At 57.8% G+C, this 18,057-nt stretch overlaps 2 protein-coding genes across 2 annotated transcripts; both read right to left on the reverse strand.

The window, feature by feature from the left end:
- Positions 1 to 598: 598 nt before the first annotated feature.
- Positions 599 to 3,719, reverse strand: LOC119109647 (E3 ubiquitin-protein ligase TRIP12). Its single transcript, XM_037233363.1, has 4 exons — positions 3,533 to 3,719; positions 3,058 to 3,198; positions 2,539 to 2,710; positions 599 to 1,955 (listed from the first exon to the last, which is right to left on the reverse strand). The coding sequence occupies exons 2-4, from the start codon at positions 3,154 to 3,156 to the stop codon at positions 1,759 to 1,761; spliced, it is 468 nt and encodes a 155-aa protein (XP_037089258.1). The 5' UTR covers positions 3,157 to 3,198; positions 3,533 to 3,719; the 3' UTR covers positions 599 to 1,758.
- Positions 3,720 to 6,673: 2,954 nt separating this feature from the next.
- Positions 6,674 to 18,044, reverse strand: LOC119109875 (E3 ubiquitin-protein ligase TRIP12). Its single transcript, XM_037233626.1, has 16 exons — positions 18,036 to 18,044; positions 17,367 to 17,528; positions 16,816 to 16,938; positions 16,043 to 16,201; positions 15,402 to 15,551; positions 14,564 to 14,641; positions 13,557 to 13,648; positions 13,418 to 13,433; positions 11,589 to 11,736; positions 11,208 to 11,313; positions 10,768 to 10,894; positions 8,782 to 8,868; positions 8,221 to 8,445; positions 7,694 to 7,834; positions 7,004 to 7,096; positions 6,674 to 6,787 (listed from the first exon to the last, which is right to left on the reverse strand). The coding sequence occupies exons 1-16, from the start codon at positions 18,042 to 18,044 to the stop codon at positions 6,674 to 6,676; spliced, it is 1,830 nt and encodes a 609-aa protein (XP_037089521.1).
- Between the last annotated feature and the right edge of the window lie 13 nt (positions 18,045 to 18,057).

The raw sequence follows: 18,057 nt of genomic DNA on the forward strand, positions 1-18,057 counted from the left end.
TGGTCGCAGATAGCGCATGCGTTCTGCCACTATGTATGTTGCATTCGCAATCATCTTCTATTGTGGATGGATCTAACAAGTTATACATCAACCAACATTCTGGGCGGATTTTCAGGGGTAAAAACACTGCAACTGATAGAGAAATGTGATCCCTGTTTTCGAGCTCCCATAATCTCGGTTATACAACTCGTAAGTTTCGTTAAACTTATACCGTAGGACTGTTAACATGTATAAACCGCCGGCAGTGACAGCAATCTCTCGACCACACAGCAGTATCGCTTCGCTCTGTGCCATTTGCACGAGGAAAGAGCGCTGTTTGTCTGCAAATTTTAAGACTAACGAAGGGCTGCAGGCTGCAATGCAAAGCACATGCATTTCCATAACAAGTATTGGATGTCGGCTGCTCCAATCACGCAGCTACGAGACGCCTGCTCACAAAGGGACGTCTCCAACGAACATGGAACGCGATCGATGACATCCATCGCACGTCATGCGGTGATGGTTTCAAACGCCAACCAACCACGGTCGTCAACCGCTCGGTCTTTCTCATGGCAGACCGCAGTGTAGCACGCAGGAGATGCGGCGCACAACAGACGCGTTATGGTAACCACATTTATTTTCATCCGAAATTGTACAAAACAGCTCAAAGGGACTGAGGGTGCAACAAAACCAGCCGTGATTATGCGCTGAAAACTGTGGCCCCGACTTCATCCCCAAAACACAAAACCGAATGCCCTAAAATAGAACCACTTAACGCTTGTATCAAAAGTGCCTCCTGGCATTGAAGGTAATTAGCACCATTACCCGGATCAGATTGGAGCCGATAATTCGATTAGGGTTTTACATCAAAGCGAGCTTTCCAGGATCTGTGCATTCGTATTTACGCAGGTGTCTTCAGCTTCTGACATGGTTAAGCACATGCATTTCCAACCTTAATGCATTACGAACACCGAACTAGACATGTGTCTGGAACCCAACAAAAGATCACTAAACCTGATCCCAGGATCCTGTTCACGTAGAACCCTATTGTATCCCGGATCCATACATGTGATCCAGGCGCATGACTGTACCAGACAGGCTCAAAACCTTAACTCAGATATATTGTATGGTTATCACTCTATGCATGCCCTGCGCAAAACCTTTTGCGGGCAGCTAATCACGGCAATGTGTACCAGAAAAATTACCACCCGCTGAGAAGCGCACCGTTGGTTGATCTTTGCTCGTACATGAGTGGTTCGATGTTCAGGACAAAACTCCGCTGCGTATTTCCTTTTCTTCAGACTGCACTCAAAGCAGTAAGAGCTCTTGGAAGTTCAGTTGCAGCCCTAACTACCCCCATTTCGTCCCCTTTGGCACACGTTTTACTGACGAACATTCCGTGCGTGAGTCCACCAGAAGGGTGGTGCGTCGGAAGGCCGCAGTTTCATCAGAGCTCCGAATCACAGCTGGCTGACTCAGGAAGCCGCGGGCGTTCCGCTCTACGGCCGGAGTGCGAGCTCTCGCTCGCACCGCTTTCGCCGCTGGGGCGACAACACTGACGCAGCTGAGGTATACCCGGCGATGGTCTGGAGCACCGCGACGCACAAGCCGAGGCATTCCGCCCGCCGTGAGCTATCTCCACAGCGAGAGCTCAGCCGGTGGCGTTCTGCATCCCCTTACCACAAACTCTGCTTGTGAGGTAAGTCCGTTGCGCTGGCAGTGAGCAGACGGTGCGGAGCAGGCGGTCAATGGGAGAAGCACGAGTTCGACGGGCGGCCGCTAGGAGAGCAGGAAGCTCAGCCGCCCCTGATTGATGGCGGTGGTCAGCCGCCGGCGCGTCACCTCGGCGCTGCTGTACTCGGGCAGCTTCAGGTAGTTGACGCACGTCATCACCGAAGGGAGGTAGTCGTCCGGCCGACGGCCCGACTCCACCGTCTTGCGGACCACGGTCAGAGGCGGGGCCAGCGCGCGAAACCCTGCGGCAGCGGCCGGACCGTACTGAGCGGCTCTCGCCAGCCGGGCAAACGGAGCTCTCTCCACCGCCAGCAGAGGGGCATCGTGAAGGTCATGTTTGGTAGAATGGGAAAGGCAGGAGAAGAAAAGAGGATATGTAGGCCGGCTCGAAACGAACGCACAGGGTATATTACAGGGTATATTTTCCGGACCGCTAACCATCGTCTCCGTCCCCATAGACGGCAATGACGAGCAGCCGGAGACGGCATGGTACTAATTGTCCTGTGCTACATAATGCTTAAACCGACTTCCGCTAACTCTTGTATGATATTGTGGTTGCTTATCACATCGCTACTTCAAGAATCCAACTGGACCAACTAATGCGTATTCACGACATATCCCACCCGGGTTTACAAAAGGAAAGATGGCGATCATCAGAGTAATGTGTGAACATGCAACATCCCACTCACGGAGTTATACCTCAGACCGGCTGGCGACTTCAGGCTTAACCCCTTAATGGAGGGTCAGCGCTCGCTCGGAACACGGCGGGGATTCCTCCCAGACGCGGGTGCTAACGGGCCGAGGCGAGGGGCTTCACTGGCTCACCTCCGACGGGCAGACGCGGCGAGCCGGTGGCGAAGCTGAGGAAGTGGCGCCGCTGCTGGCTGTCCAGGCGGGACAGCACGCGCACCAGGTACAGGAACGGCGGCGACTCAGACGTGTAGCCGTGGTCGGGCCGGAAGGCCTCGAGCAGGGTCCGCTCGTCCCACTGGCTGTCCTGCGGGATCGGATCAGATCAGGTCAGGTCAGGTCAGGTCGGGTCAGGCACAGTCACCCGCGGCCGACCACTAACGACGCAACGGGCGCCGGCAATCGGCTCATGCGGAGGGATATGCATGTTTTCATTTAGATATATTGTTCGACAAAGCGCGCACCAAGCGAGGTAAAGGGGGTAGGGTAAAATACAAAAACAAAGATGAAAGAAGCTAGGGCTGAATTTCTTGTGAAAAAAATGCACTACCTGTATTTTACTGACAAATCCCCAAGAATCCAGGAGAAAAGTGCACATGATTTGAAAAATTGTGCAAATCGATCCTTCGTAAGGAAATACAACCGTTAGCATACCTGACTGCCACAGAAGAGCTGATCTAGCTCCTCTGGCAGGAACATAGCTAGGTGATCCAGGGAGAGGACCGACTCAAAGCCTTCCCTGAACGCCTCCATTTGTTTTTGAACGCTCTCAATCAGAAGCCAGTGTGTCAGCAGCTGGAACATACCAAGGCGTGTGTTCGCTCTTCGAAAGCAGTCAACAAGGTGCACAGTAATGTTTGTTCCTTCAGCATGGAAAGAATGGCCCTGGCAGCTAAACTTTGCACAAACAGGCAATTGCGGAAATGAAGCTTTCTGAGAAGTATCTGCGATGGAACAAGATTATAAGTAATCTTTCTACACGCCATTCATGCCTCCCGATGCGAGCAAGAATGACGATGGTTCAGCCTTTACCATGTACCAGGCGATACCAGTGCAGCCTGTGACCTTCCCAAAAGCGTCCGTGACAGCTACGACACAACTTGAGACGCTGACCCGAGCTGTGGCCCACCTTGAGGTACTGGTCCAGGTTATGGATGGTGACCGTCTCGCCCCTGCCACCCCGCTTCAGCTCAATGGCCGGATACCCGGGCAGTGTAAAGTCCAGGCCCAGCTCCTCCACCGAGCAGCCGTCGACGCCCAGTTCCCGGACGGCGGCGCGTCGCTGCTCGCCGCTCAACGCCGGGTCCGCCTGCAGCTGGCGGTGGCGGCGCACCACGGCCGCCAGCTGCGACAGCGTGGCCGCCAGCGACGCGTCCAGCTGCTGCACGTCGGCCAGCGTCATGGAGCGCTCCTGGCGCAGCAGCCACTGGTAGAACGGCACGCTCAGCGGCAGGTCCAGCAGACGGCCGTCGTTCAGCGCCTTGGCCATCAGGCGCCCTGTGTACCGAGAAAACGGGCTTTCAGTGGCCGGGCTTATACCGCTGGGGGCGTCATCGGACAGATCCAGGACGCGGGACGGCGCTCTCAGGGGCGTGGTTATGATTCTGGAGGACGACACGACCTGATAAAGGGCTAGCGCCATTAAGTAGCAGGCTGCGCTATCAAACACAATCGCCAATAACTCAAGGCTAACCCAGCCACTTAGTGACAGTGTACAACGGTTGGCATAAGGCCAAACTGATGGCGGCTCCGACTCTGTATTACCAAAGTCAGCTCTAGCATACTTCACGTTTAATTCAGCTTTCACCCATTGAATTCGTTTCGATGTAGCGATTACATACTTCCAAACGCAAAATTTCAATCGAATGGTTCAATGAAAAAGACAAGCTGCACTTTAGGCCCGCCGTGCACCAGCTCGACCACCTTCGCTGGCTCCGACCCGAAGCCCGGCCCGTGGCACGTACCGAGGAACCTGTACTTGGTGCGCAGCCGGGCGACGCAGGCCGACTTATCGGCGCGTCCCAGCGGGGTCGGGTACAGGCCGAGCGGGGCGTGCACGTACTCCGGGCCGGGCGGGCCGCGGCTGGCGGCGGGGCTCGCGCCGCCGTCGGCCGCCTCGGCCGCCGGCCGCCACGAGCCGCCGCGCCACAGGCCCATGTCCGTCCTCTGCGACCAAGAGGCTCGTGTCAGGCGACGGTGGCGGGTAACTGTCCGCTTCTAAGGTAGGATATCATTGCTAAAACCTTTATCAGTACAATAGATGTTAAACGCATAAAGGCCGGTAGGTTTCAAGCAAAATCGTGCTATTAGATATTATAAAAGATGTGCCAGCACCATTTTGTGAGCAGCTGCAACTAGGACTATAAGACAATACAATCAGCAATAAGCTTATTGCTCCACAACATAACGGGAAGCATGAGCAGTGAGGCAGCCAGAGGAAGGGACTCAAGGGGCTTCCCCCCCCCCCCTTGCCAAGTTAAAGCGCAGGTTTTCACCACGATACATCTGAATACAATTCTGGTATTTGATCACCATGAATACTATTTTTGGTACAAAACATCATATACTGTACCATGGACAGCGACATGTTGAGTCCAACAGCCATAATTTGGTAACAACATCAGTGAATAGCAGAGTGAATTTGCACGGCACGAAGCTGAAACAATGGTTTGAGGCGCCAGGGCAAATCAATATCGATAGCCCATTGGTACGATATTTACTGTGCCTTTCAGCATTGTACGGTCTGTTAGTCTGTTTGCCATGTAAAGGTACTACCAATGGGGTTGGGACTCACTCTTAAAAAATTAGTGCCCCGCCCACCCCCTCCCCCCACCCCACCCCACCCCATCGGGAATCATGGTAGCTCCTTCCATCGCAAGTTCTAGCTGCGCCCATGAGTATGAACTATGAAGTCAGCAAATATGTACATTCTTCACACCAACAGCGAATCAGCGGTCGCCAGCGGCGTGCACCAGCAGCGAGCACCAGCGGCGGGCACCAGCGGCGGGCACCAGCGGCGGGCACCAGCGGATGGCAACGGCGGCGTGCACCAGCGGCGTGCACCAACGGCGTGCACCAGCGGCGTGCACCAGCGGCAGGCACCACCGGCGGTCGCTAGCAGCGGGCACTAGCGACGGGCGCCAGCAGTGGACACCAGCAGCGGGCACCAGCGGCGGACACCAGCAGCGGGCACCAGCGGCGGACACCAGTGGTGTGCTCCAGCGACGTGCGCCAGCGGCGGGCACCAGCGGCGGGCGTCGCCCCCTCACCTGCACGTCGGCGCAGACCTGCGAGTAGAACTCGAGGGTGGGGCCGAGCCCAGAGCCGGGCTCGCCCTGGTACTGTAGCTCGAGCAGGGCACGCGAATCGGCCAGCTCTGCCAGCAGCGTCTCGGCCTGGCGCGCCGGCTGGGCGCGGCTAACGGTGCGCCGGCGCCGCTCCAGCCGCGGCGCCAGGCGACGCTCGGCGGCGTCAGCACCGCGCGCCGCCGGCGCCGCCTCCAGCAGACGCAGCAGCGCCCGGTCCCGGTCCAGCGCCACCGTGAAGAACAGCAGCCGGCGCGTTTCGAACGGGAACACGAACGGGCTGCGCGGGAGGCCAGGGTTAGCGACTCCGGCGCCACGCAAGGGGAGGTCACTTCCCTGGGGACCGGGCCAGGGCGCGCCACGACCGCACGGCACGTCACAGGGCGCGCCACGACCGCACGGCACGTCACAGGGCGCGCCACGACCGCACGGCACGTTACCCGGTGCAGGAGCGTCAGAACGTCCAGCGGGCAGTCCGCATGACGGAAGCAGCGCTGGGCTCATTTTGTCGGATCTTTAAGTAAGTTATTGGCTTCATGACATTGTCGACGAAACTACGAATGTTTCCCGAGTGCTGAGTACCTGCAAACCACAGCTGATTTCTTGCGTCATTACGTACGTTCGGCTCATTAAAAGATCCACTCAGGTACACATAAACATGGCCTCGTAAAGCTGTATTTCAAAATGAAATCGCATTTACGGAAGGACCGTGATGTCTGAAATATTACTATTCATTTCAGTTTTCACAGCAATCTGGTCTCGCAGACGCCTTGCTACAGGAACAAAATGTATGTGCGTAATGTGTCTGCATTAGCGACTACTACAAAATTTTCCGCGCGGCCTGTACTCCATCGGCTCATCAACTAATAGGCGCGGCCAGGCTGCCAGCAGCTGGCCGCCCAAACGGCTCGCGCGACGCCCTTGTCGCGGCTGTGTTCGAGCGCCTGTCCTATTCTGGGGATATGTTACCATGTGAGCCCGATCTGCTGGATCCACTGCGGCGTGCTGCCGGTCATGAGGATCAGAGGATCCCGCAGCTGACGGCTGGCCTTGGCCGTCAGCTGACTGTTGATAAACTCCTGAAAAGATCCAGCACACCACGTCAATGGGCGGGGAGGGCTAGCATGACACGAATGCCTCATGTTTCAGGCACTCAGCGAAATATAACGATAGTTACATAAAAACAACAGCGCATGCATATGCGATTCTCAGTGGCCGTTGAAGCCTAACAAAACTGCTCCAGCACCAGCAGCAACCTGGGCGCCAACACACAGACAGAACTCGGCGGGCGTTACCTGCTCCGAGAGCAGCGGCGGACAGTGCTCCATGTGGTAGAGGGTGCCGTAGTGTCGCGAGAGGGCGTGCAGCAGCCGCAGCAGCTGCAGCGTCTCCAGGCACGGGTCGTCGACGGTGACGGTCGACGGCAGACGTGCGGTGAGGTACGGCAGGAGGGGGCAGGAGGGCGCGGGGACGGCCGCGGCCGACCACAGCGCGTCCGCGCTCCGGCGCTCGCCGCCGCTGCCGCCGCCCGTCTGTCTGTCCCGAGCCTCGCAGCGGCCGCCGGCGCTGCTGCTCGTTATTGGAGCTAGCCTGGGCACGGGTCACGTGGCGAGTGAGCAGCGGTGGTCGTGCGGCGGCGCATGGTCTCAAAGGGTGGGGCAAAATCACGATTAAAGACGCGTCGTCGAAAGCATACACTGACATTTCGACTTTGATCCAAGCGTCCGGGGCGCTTTTTAATCCGAGCCTCAAGCGTATGCAATGTGGGAGCACATCTCTCGGTTATGACCAGTGTACGCGTGTTGACAGCTCGAACAGCACGCATCCACGAGCGACGACACTAAATGATCATTTACATCTTCAAGGGCCAATGGCCTCGAAGAGGTCAACAGGTCACTGCCTACCATGAGACTTCACGCCCCCGCCAGCGCAGCGCACCTGTAGTGGATGGTGTGTGTCGTCTCGAACAGCTCGGTGGCGCTGACTGTCTGCTCGGGGCCGGCCTGCGTCGCGTGCTGGCCGAACTGCTCCACCGCTTGGAAGACGGTCATGTCGTACGGCAGCGGCCGGCCGCCGATGAGGAACTGGAGCCGGTGAACGCCGCCCAAGCCCAGGCTAGCCGCCGTCTAACGGCAGAGAGGTGGACAACGTCAGTGGACTGGCTACTCGTACCTCAGCTCGCGGCAGTGCACGCTCAGAGACGAGCCGCCCGTACCCCAGCTGGCGGCAGTGCACTCAGTGACCAGCTGATGGTGTCACCAGGTAAAACGCGCGCCTGGCAGCCACACAACGTCATCTCAGTCCACTGCTGGAGACGAGAACATCGTGGGAACAGCAGACAGGAGGGCACAAACTTTAATCAATAATACATAGAGAGAAGGGCGGCAACTCAGCTGACAAGAAAGACCTCCAACACTGCCGACCCTAGTTACACACCGCCACCGCCAGGTGGCGGCCCGCGCGGCCGACGCCGCTCATCTAAGCTTAGTCCGACACTCGTCGGCACAGTCACCGCGAACGTCACGCCGCCGCCGGCAGGGGTGGGCCGCACCAGAGCGTCGTCGACGTCGTCGTCGGAGTCGCTGTCGTCGGACCAGCGGCCGGGCTGCGGCCGGCCGTAGCCGCGGATCACCAGGTAGCGCTCGATCGCCTCCACCGGCGCCAGCGGGTCCACTTTGACCGGGCCGTGCCGCCACTGGCGCAGGCTGCCGCCGTCCGTTACCCGCTGCAGGTTACACTGGGGAGGGGCGCGGTGAGTGACGGCAGGGCCACGCCGCTGGGCCCGCAGGCGGAGTCGTACACATCTCACAGACCGAGCCGACTTCAGCCACTACGCTGGTGGTGAGCTAGCGTAGGGTGGCAGCAGTACGTATTCTGGCATGGCTATTCCAGGAAAATTCCACCGATCACGTGACAGCGGTTCTGGCACATTATTTGGAAAATGCATATATCGGGACGACGTGATTGGACAAGCAATCCACACGGTAGTCAGCTCCGTGGGAAACAGGAAATCACATACGACTGGAGGTGCAAATCATCACCGTGCCATCTGCGTGACGTCAGTGGTCATCACCTTCAGCTGGTGTTCGTTAAAGTAGCGGAGCGCACAGCGGCCGGACAGTCCTCCAGTGACGTCATACGTCTTGACGGACAGCTGCTCCTGCTGGGCGAGGCAGGCGTTCAGCTTGGCAACAAGCGCGGCCAGCGGCGCCGCGGCGTCGGCCGCCGGCAGCCAGCGCTCGGCCGGCGTCTCGACTGGCGGACAACCGGCCAGCGCATGCAGGAAGGCGCGCAGCCGGCGGCGGCGGTCGGCACCGGCGCCGGCTGTCAGCAGACCGGTCAGCCGACGCACCAGGCCGCCGTGCAGCAGCTCGAACGGCGAGAGGTCGGCGGCCAGCAGCAGGGCGGCGAGCTCGCGCAGCGCCGGCGCGCAGCGGCCGTCGGGCGCCGCCAGCTGGCGCAGCGCGCTCTCCAGCAGCGCCAGCGCCGTCGAGCGGCCGCCGGCGTCGTCGGCCAGGTGGCGCTCCAGGAAGAGGCGCGCCCGCTGCCGCAGCCAGGCGCGCACGCGCTCCTGGCGGGCGGCGGAGGCGCTGGTGTCGCCTGACCGGCCCTCCTGAAAACAGGCCCAGGGCCAGTCAGGCCGGGGACGGTTTTAGAGTGACATGGCTGGTTGAAAACATTTTGCTACCCCGCGGTGCTGGTGGTCATTGTCATGACATGGTAATGTATAAGGCTCGCAAGGGGATATTATAAAGTAACTACTGCATTTGTGGGCATTGAGTATTGTACAACCGGTTGTAGTTCGGGGAATGAATGGTCCCGTGTGTACAAGAGATCGGTGTATTTTTCCCAGATCCCTGGTCCGGGCGTTGAAAACTTTATTTAAACGGCGTAAGCATTGTTGATAGTTTGACGCGATAATTAAACCGAACAGGGTGTCGCAGTAGAGTCGGTTCCAGCAACAGTGCTCTGTACCTTGAACCCGGAGAAACGGGGATAAACGCGCTGTAATCAGTTGTATTAAGGCGGGCATCGTGGCAGAGAAGAGATGGTCAAGGCTATCCGCGGGCGCCGATAAATGTAAGTATCTGCCGTATACAATGTGTATGTGACTGCATGCGTAGGCATAGGCGCTTATCCGGCGTGCGACCGACCGTTTTCGCAGTAAGACGCCATTTTCTAACTCGACCCTAAGACCCAGCAAAAACAAAACAAAATCGTGACAGGGGCAAACAAGAGGGGAGAGGGACGGCGTTTAAGACAATGGGATCACCTTGAGCGAGCCTCTGTGTCCGTGAGGTGACCTGCCCCAGCGTGAAGGGACAGCGTTTAAGACAATGGGATCACCTTGAGCGAGCCCCTGTGTCCGTGAGGTGAGCTGGAGCTGGCTCGGCCCCAGCGTGACGGGCTGAGGCTGGCCAGCAGGGAGGCCTGGAATCGGCCGCCTCCTCCGCCGCAGCCGCCCAGAGACTTGCTGCGACCGCCGCCGACGGGAGCGCGGCCGCAGCCGGCGCCGCCTGGAACACGGCCAGCGGTGACGCAGCCCACACACAAGGCCGCTCGCTCCGTTGATCTCTTTTGATGCTCGATGGCGAAATTACCGTTACAGGCAGCGTGTGCCGACCACAGAGGACGGATCAGACTGAACCCGGACTGAAGACGGATCAGACTGAACCCGGACTGAAGACGGATCAGACTGAACCCGGACTGAAGACGGATCAGACTGAATGGATGAAACCCCTGACTGAGAACCCTTGGGCTCGGCCCCAGTGAAGGCAGGAGCTCAGAGACACTGCACTGTGGTATATGCGGCATCATGAACATAGTTCCCATCATGGGACAAAAAGGCCAGCCATACTAAAGAGGCAGAGATAGTGCGAGCCATCCAAAAGCTACATCAAAACACAAAACACGTTAACACCACATCTTGACGAAGCTGCACCAGCATTCAGGTCATATCAATGGTTACGGGCGAAACAAAGCTTGGTGGTTACTTCCACCGGTGAACTGGTACAAGAGCCGGCGCGAAGTGACCAACACCAGACGGTATTAAGCTAACCTGTCTGGTCGGCATCTGTCCCTGAGTGGGCGTCTCCGGCAAATGAAGCCTCTCGCGGCTGTTCCTCTGAGCGGCGAGACTGCCGCGGCGAGAGGACCTCCTCCGCTTCAGTACGTCCCGCAGACTCCTGCCAACCGCACGCTCCCCGTCAGACGCAGCGGGGGCGGGCCGGGACTCGCAAACAGACACTTATGGCATGAAGTCACACCTGCACTGGCGACCAGAAGCCAAACGGAGGGTAGCGTGCCAATATCGACCAGCTGAGCGAAATCTGCCCCATTGGCTTATGACCGGTTGGCTTATGATTGGCTGCCTTTTGTGTGCAGTGTTTATTTCTGTCCTCTAAGGGCAAGACAATTTTGCAGCACCTGCTGGGACGGCTAAATCGCCCCGAGCCCCGGGGCCGCGGGGTTTCGGCCCGCGGAGGTGGCGCCACTCACATGTCGGTGGACGTCTCGCCAACCTGGGCCGGGCGTGCGGTCCTGCTGCCGACTCCCTCCAGAGGGTCGTCCCCGGCCGCCAGACACGTCATGTGGTGCACCACCCCTGCGGGGTTAGGGGAATCGTCACTACTCGAACCTGGGGATGATGAGCCACGCAGAATACTCACGGCAACCCTTCGCGCGATGATGGGTGCAGCCGAGGAAAACTAGAACAACAAATGGTTACCGCCGCATAAGACAGAATGTCGGCGTAAATGTAATGCCCAAGCCTGAATCCAGCCCCTCTCATGCAATAAAGCCAACACAGGAACCATCCTGGGCGGCGAATGCGAGCTATGTGGCCAGCGGCAGGAGGCATCACGGATGAGAAGCACCTACCCTCTCTTTTGTAGTGCACCCTGCACAGGTCTGGCAGCTTCTGCATCAGGGTCTCTGACAGTTGGACTCCGGCCACCACCATCTTCACATCCGTCGAGGACAGCAAGCCGGCCAGGTGCACCGACATCTCCTGCATCTCGATTATTTCCTATGGAATAAGGACAGATGTGGTCAGCCCAGCGCCGAAGCTTTACGAAGTAATCTGGAGACCCAGGGTGTTCCGAGAGAAACAAAGAGGTTTTGTTTTGGTTCGCATCAAGGGAATGACACTGCATCGCCTTCTTCGCGCCCACATTTAGCATAACACACTGAACGGTTCAAAACACTATCAGCTTGGAAAATCAGCTGACTGCTTTTCCCGCACAAAACCACACGCATCCAACATGCATGCCTCAAAACCGAACAAAGCAGCGCCATCAAAATGCCGTGTTTGGGAAAAGAGTGCATTCAAGTTCTTTCTCGTAACAAACACAAGTACACGCTCAGCGTAGTATGTCACACATGTCAGAATGTTGATTGCGGCCGAGCGGACAGGCAGTGGTGGCGTGGGGTGGATCGCCCAGCCACGATCGAACGCCCTCGCCGATCCATAATCGCGTCCGACACGACAACGGGACCGTCTGCTACAAAAGAGGCCGCGGCCGCCTCAGTTTGACCTACTTCCGCCAATGTGCGGCCGGCAAAAACTGCCGGCGGGCTTACCAACTGGGTCAGTTAGCCGGGGCGGGAGCACTGCGGAGGTGGAGGCTTTGCAGGACGAATCGGAGGCCACGGGGCCACTAGAGGTCCACGTGGTCATAATTTCCCTGACTTAACCTACCCACTTCCCACAGAGCTGTGTCCGTATCCACCCGCTACCTGCTGCTTATCAGTTTTGTCCGCGCGTTAACCACTCATTTACATCTTTTTTAGTACATTTTAAGTGGAGTATGGGCGAGTTCCACGACACTCTACACCCAGCATTCTCTTTCGCGTAGATCATTGCAAAAGGAGTATCAGTGTGAATCGGGCTGAGTATGGAAAAACAAGTGCTGACAGTAACATGCCATGTATTTTTTGAAGCACCTATCCGACATTTTGTGATTGTCTTACCCACAACCGTACACATACTGCATATTTTTCCAACCAGCCGGTTATCCAGTCCATATGATTGCCCATGGACTTGCCCAACCCGTGCAGGCCGCCAGAGGTCACTAGTCTACGAAAGGAATCAGAGTCTGCGGGTGAATCTCCACCCCACAGCGAACGTGCAAAGGACACATGTCATCTCAGCTTGAATTGAAAGGTTGCATGGAAAACATGTCCCATACGACTCAACAGAAATGGCAAAATAACAGGCGGCTGCGTTACGGCGGTCGGTTTCTGGTTGCTCCCAATGTGCTACACTCAGGTAATTATATCCACCGCGTATGAGCTCCCGCAATGCGACTGGTCGTGGGGCTAAGCAATACTTTCGTGGTCGACTAAATCTCGCTTCAAAACTATCAGCGATGTCTTGGATCTCGGTACACATCCTTGTTCGACATACCATGGACGCTTTTGAAGGCTATAACATTCTACGATGTTGTCTCCTATGTCTGTGGTATTGGGAACTTAATTAAATAAACATGATAGTGGTTTCATAAAAAGCATGAAAACAAACACTTCATAGACGTTTTCAGCCTGACGAGTCGACGACAATCGAACTCCCGACGACCGTCTTCAGAAGTTCACGAGTGCAGTGTTCTAACCGTAAGGCCACCACGCCGGCATGACCCGCGTGAACAGCAACAGCGCCCGCCAGGGCCGCCCTCATGGCCAACCACAGCACCTGCCCCCCCTCCCCTCACCTTGAGGCCGTCGGCGCTGGCCGAGCACACGAGCCGCAGCAGGGCGCGCAGACAGGCGTGGCGCACGCCAGGGCCGGCGCCGGCGCCGTACACGCGCAGCAGCAGCGGCAGCCAGTCGGCGCGCAGCGTGGCGAGGCGCGGGTCGGCGCGGCGCACCGCCCGAGAGCGCGATGGCAGGTTGGCCAGCTCGGGCCGCGACGGGTCCCGACTGCCGTCTGAGCGGGCCGCCGCCTGCCGGGGAGGGCGGGTCAGGTGGGAAGGAGGCGTTAGCCGGGGAGGGACACGTAAGGCGGGAGAGAGACAACGTTAGTTAGACAGGGAGAGCTGAGGAGGGACACGTATAGTTGAGGGGGGGGGGGGGGGGGCAAGCTTGGGAGGGACACGTTAGTCAGGGAGGGATACTCCAGCCGGGAGGGACACGCCAGTCCGGAGGGATACCATAGTTAGGGGGGGCAGTTGGGGGAGGGACACGTCAGCCGGAAAGGGACATGTCAGTCGAGAAGGGACACGTCAGTCGAGGAGGGACACATCAGCTGGGGAGGGACACGTCAGCCGGGGAAAGACATGTCAGTCGGGAGGGAGACGTCAGTCACGGATAAATAGCTGGGGAGGGACACGTTAGCCGGGGGAGGACAACTCAGTCGGTGAGGGACACGTCAGCCAGGAGAGGAGGACGCGCGTCGGCCGGGAGACATCTAGGAGGAAGGAAGCATCACATGGGGGTGACCCGACGCTGCGCGAGCAGTGGTCTTAACGACCTTTCACGATGGGCGATAGGAGTGAGTATCGAGAGTGTACACTCATGGACAAACAAGGTTGCAGTAATCACCATATCAGTCCTAAAAATAATCGGAGCGGTTTGCAACGCACAAACTTGCTTACGGAGGGGTAATGACTTAGCGTAACTGCAATAACACAATTCGGCGGCAGTGCAGTGCATGGTTTTTGAAGTGAACGGGCAACGGTAAGGCACAGCATGCTTGACAGTTATGACATCCCGCGAGATTTTGGCTGCTGGTGGGGTCTAATCTATCACCTTTCATCTCAAAGCGTCCTTTTCGACACCACTATGTTTGGGAACCGTTATGCATGCATCCTAAAGCAAACTTCGGCGAAACCAAAGCGCACATGCACCGGATGTGTCACCTGTATCGCAGCACTGTCTGCCTCCGAGAAGTTGTGCCAACTTCCCTCATCGTCCTGCCACTGCCATACAACGCTGTCCTGTGAAGAACATCGCAGCCATATCAGGGACATTCTTGGACACGCGTGCGAAACGCGTAATGCACTTTGCAGATACAGAAAAGTTCTCTCAGCTGCAGTGTTTCGGAAGGCTTAAGAGATAGTGGAAATTACGAAGGTACATGATACCGGCCGCATACCAAAGGCCTACAGAGCCCAGCTGAGGGTGGGTAGCGTGTCGCATCGGCCTGTTCTCGGCAGACGTGCCCACCTGTTCTCAGCAGACGTACCCGCAGGTTTGCAACGGCCTAACCGGACTGTTCTCAGTGGCCTCACCCGCCTATTCTCAATGGGCTTAACCGCCCGATCTTAACAACCGTATCTGCCTGTTCTCAACAACCATACCTGCCTGGTCTAGACGGTCTTGTCCGCCTGTTCTCAGAGGCCGTAGTGGCCTGTTCTCAGCGGCCTAACCCGCTTGTCCTCCGCGGCCTTACCTACCTGTCCTCAGCGGCCTTACCCGCCTGTTCTCAGCAGCCGAACCCGCCTGTTCTCAGCAGCCGTACCCGCCCTGGTCTTATCAGCCGAACCCGCCCTGGTCTCAGCGGTCGTACCCGCCCTGGTCTCAGCGGCCGTACCCGCCTGTTTTCAATAGCCGTACCGACCCTGTTCTCAGCGGCCGTACCCGGCCTGGTCTCAGCAGCCGTACCCGCTTGTCCTCAGCTGCCGCATCCGCCTGTTCTCAGCAGCCGTACCGGCCCTGTTCTCAGCGGCCGTGCCCGCCTGTTCTCAGTGGCCGTACCCGGTCGTGAGAGCTGGTCGGTCGCGGCGGAACCCTGCTGAGCCACTGATCGACGTCGAACAGTCCAGCCGCCGGCAGCGCCGGCAGCATCTCAGCCAGCAGGCAGACCAGCGCGTACACCTCCTCCGAGTTCCGCGACTGCTGCGCCATCTGTGAGGCGCACCGCCGCGGCGGAGGCGGTCAGTCAGGCCTCCCGGCTAGGAGCCGGCGTACCCACCAGACAGCACACCATACATGGTCACGATCCCGACCATGACGTCACTGATGCTAGCACGATCCCCGCAGACAGATGGTAGCAAAAACCACACGGTTTCATACAGCGGAAGAGAGGCTAGTAAGGGTATGAGTTTGCCACTTTGGTGGTTACATATGACAATACACATTTGAGGCCAACCAGGCACACACCGTTTCCGTGTCTTCCATTGGCAGGGCATACACCTGTTCCGTTTCTCCCGTCACCAGCTTGCTCATCTGACTCGTAGTTACCGTCACCTGGTACATACCTGTTGCTTATCTCCCTTCAGTCTGAGAGCCTGCTACACACTTGTTCCTTAATCCAATCAGCAGGATGCACGCCACTTCTGTGTCTCTCGTTAACAAGTACAGCCCTGTTCTGTACCTGCCGCCAGCCGGGTACACACCTGCTCCGTGTCTCCGGATAGGAGCGTACGCAGCGTCTCGGCCATGTTCTCGGAGAGCAGGCGGACGGCGATGTCCGGGCAGTGGCTGCAGAGCATGCGCAGCATGCGCGCCACCTCGCAGAAGGTGGAGCTGCCGATCACGGCCGGGGACGCCACCAGCTGCCGAACGCGTCACGGTCATCATCACCATCATCACGACCAGCACGGTCACGGTCATCATCACCAGCATCGCGACCAGCATGGTCACGGTCATCATCACCACCATCACGACCAGCACGGTCACGGTCATCATCACCATCATCACGACCAGCACGGTCACGGTCCATCACCATCATCGCGACCAGCATGGTCACGGTCATCATCACCATCACCACGACCAGCACGGTCACGGTCGCGGCGCGTCATCACAGCGGGTAGCGCGCTGCTGAGACATCCCCAAGATGATGGTGCGAGTCTGTCTAAAATAGTGGTAGTCCTGAGCGCAAACTGAGCCTGGTATGCCGTCGTGGAGTAACTGCGACGATCACCGGTGACCAAGGAATTGAATTGTAGCAAACACTCCATGACTATGTGCACACACACGTATGTGTTAAATGACATCACTGTTGGTTAAGCTCTGTCCTGCATGAGCCCTTGCATTTTATAATCCAAAACACTTCGTAACAAGGATAGAACTGACAAAGCTTGCTACAAAGCTTGCAGAGCTCTCAACAAGCTTGAGACCTGTTGCAAAGGCACCCTTTGGCTACCAATGATGGCTGTTTACTGCTCACCAGCTGCTGGACGTTGATGAGCGCTCCGCTGTCGGCGATCGCCTGTACTTTGAGCGGGTCCGTCTTGAAGGTCTCGGCGAGCCGACAGAACACCAGGCAGGCGGCCTCAGCAACTTTCTGGTCCTGAAACGAGCTGAACCTGCGGGTACCGCTCAACATGGGCGCACAGCTGATGTTCACGTGAATAACAGTCAGACCGAGGACCCGTTGTATCCTCCTTAAACGTGTATTGTAACTGCATTGTATAACAGCGGCATAACAGTGATAATTAAGAAACATGATATCACAGTATTCCTTTACCAGTTGCCATAGGTTGACGTTTGCAATATTCTGTGCATCCCCAGGACCACTTGCGAAGATTTTACACATGCCACCAGGCAGGAGACCCTGCAGCCGAGCTGGAGCTCAGGTCGGCCGACTCCGCCACGATCCGCGACGCTGACTGTGACTGGCACAGCGGCCGAGTCTGCCATGACCTGCGCCCTGACTGTGACTGGCACAGCGGCCGCCCGCCGGCCGGCTGCCGCCTCGGCGGCGCCGGCGCCTCCCACCTCGTGAGCGAGCCGCCTGGCCAGCGGTGCCAGGTGGTCGCTGATGCGGTGGAACTCGGCCGGCGTCAGCGAGAGGCAGCAGTTGGCTGTCACGGATAGCGCCGACCGCTGCGCCGCCACCGAGAAGAAGTCGATGAAGGCCAGGCAGGAGGCGACGCCACCCTGCCAGAGGGCGGCGGACAGCGTCAGTAGCTGCTTTGACGCCTTGCCGGCCACTTGCAGTCCCTCACAGGACACCCGCTGCGCCGCTCGGAACGGCAGGAGGTCACACCGCAACTGACGGCTGGGTTTTGATGTAAACCACGTCGATATGGTCGTTAAAATTTAAAAGGATGGATGCTGCCTTCGGTGGGTTGAACGTTGCTCCTCCCCCCCCCCCCCCCCCCCCCTCCTCCCGTTACAACTGCTTCTCTTCTCATAAATATAGGAGTTATGCAGTCATGGCCCATAAACACCGGCGTTCCTCAGCTCTACAATAGGCCATGAGAGGCAGTAGAGTATTGCAATATTTCCTTCTGTTCTATTTCGAGAAGTAATCGCCCGAAGCGTACTGCTGAGGTTGGAAGTAGATCGCAATCATGAAACATTTAGAAGGCATGCTACATGCGGCCAGGAGCCACCATCTGCGTGGTGTCCACTGGTTCGCGTAAGATCCTGTCAAGCAGTCACCAGCAACATTTCCTCTACAACA

Source organism: Pollicipes pollicipes, unplaced genomic scaffold (genome assembly GCF_011947565.3).
Source record: "Pollicipes pollicipes isolate AB1234 unplaced genomic scaffold, Ppol_2.1 Scaffold_7231;HRSCAF=8579_pilon_pilon_pilon, whole genome shotgun sequence".
NCBI lineage: Eukaryota > Metazoa > Arthropoda > Thecostraca > Pollicipedomorpha > Pollicipedidae > Pollicipes > Pollicipes pollicipes.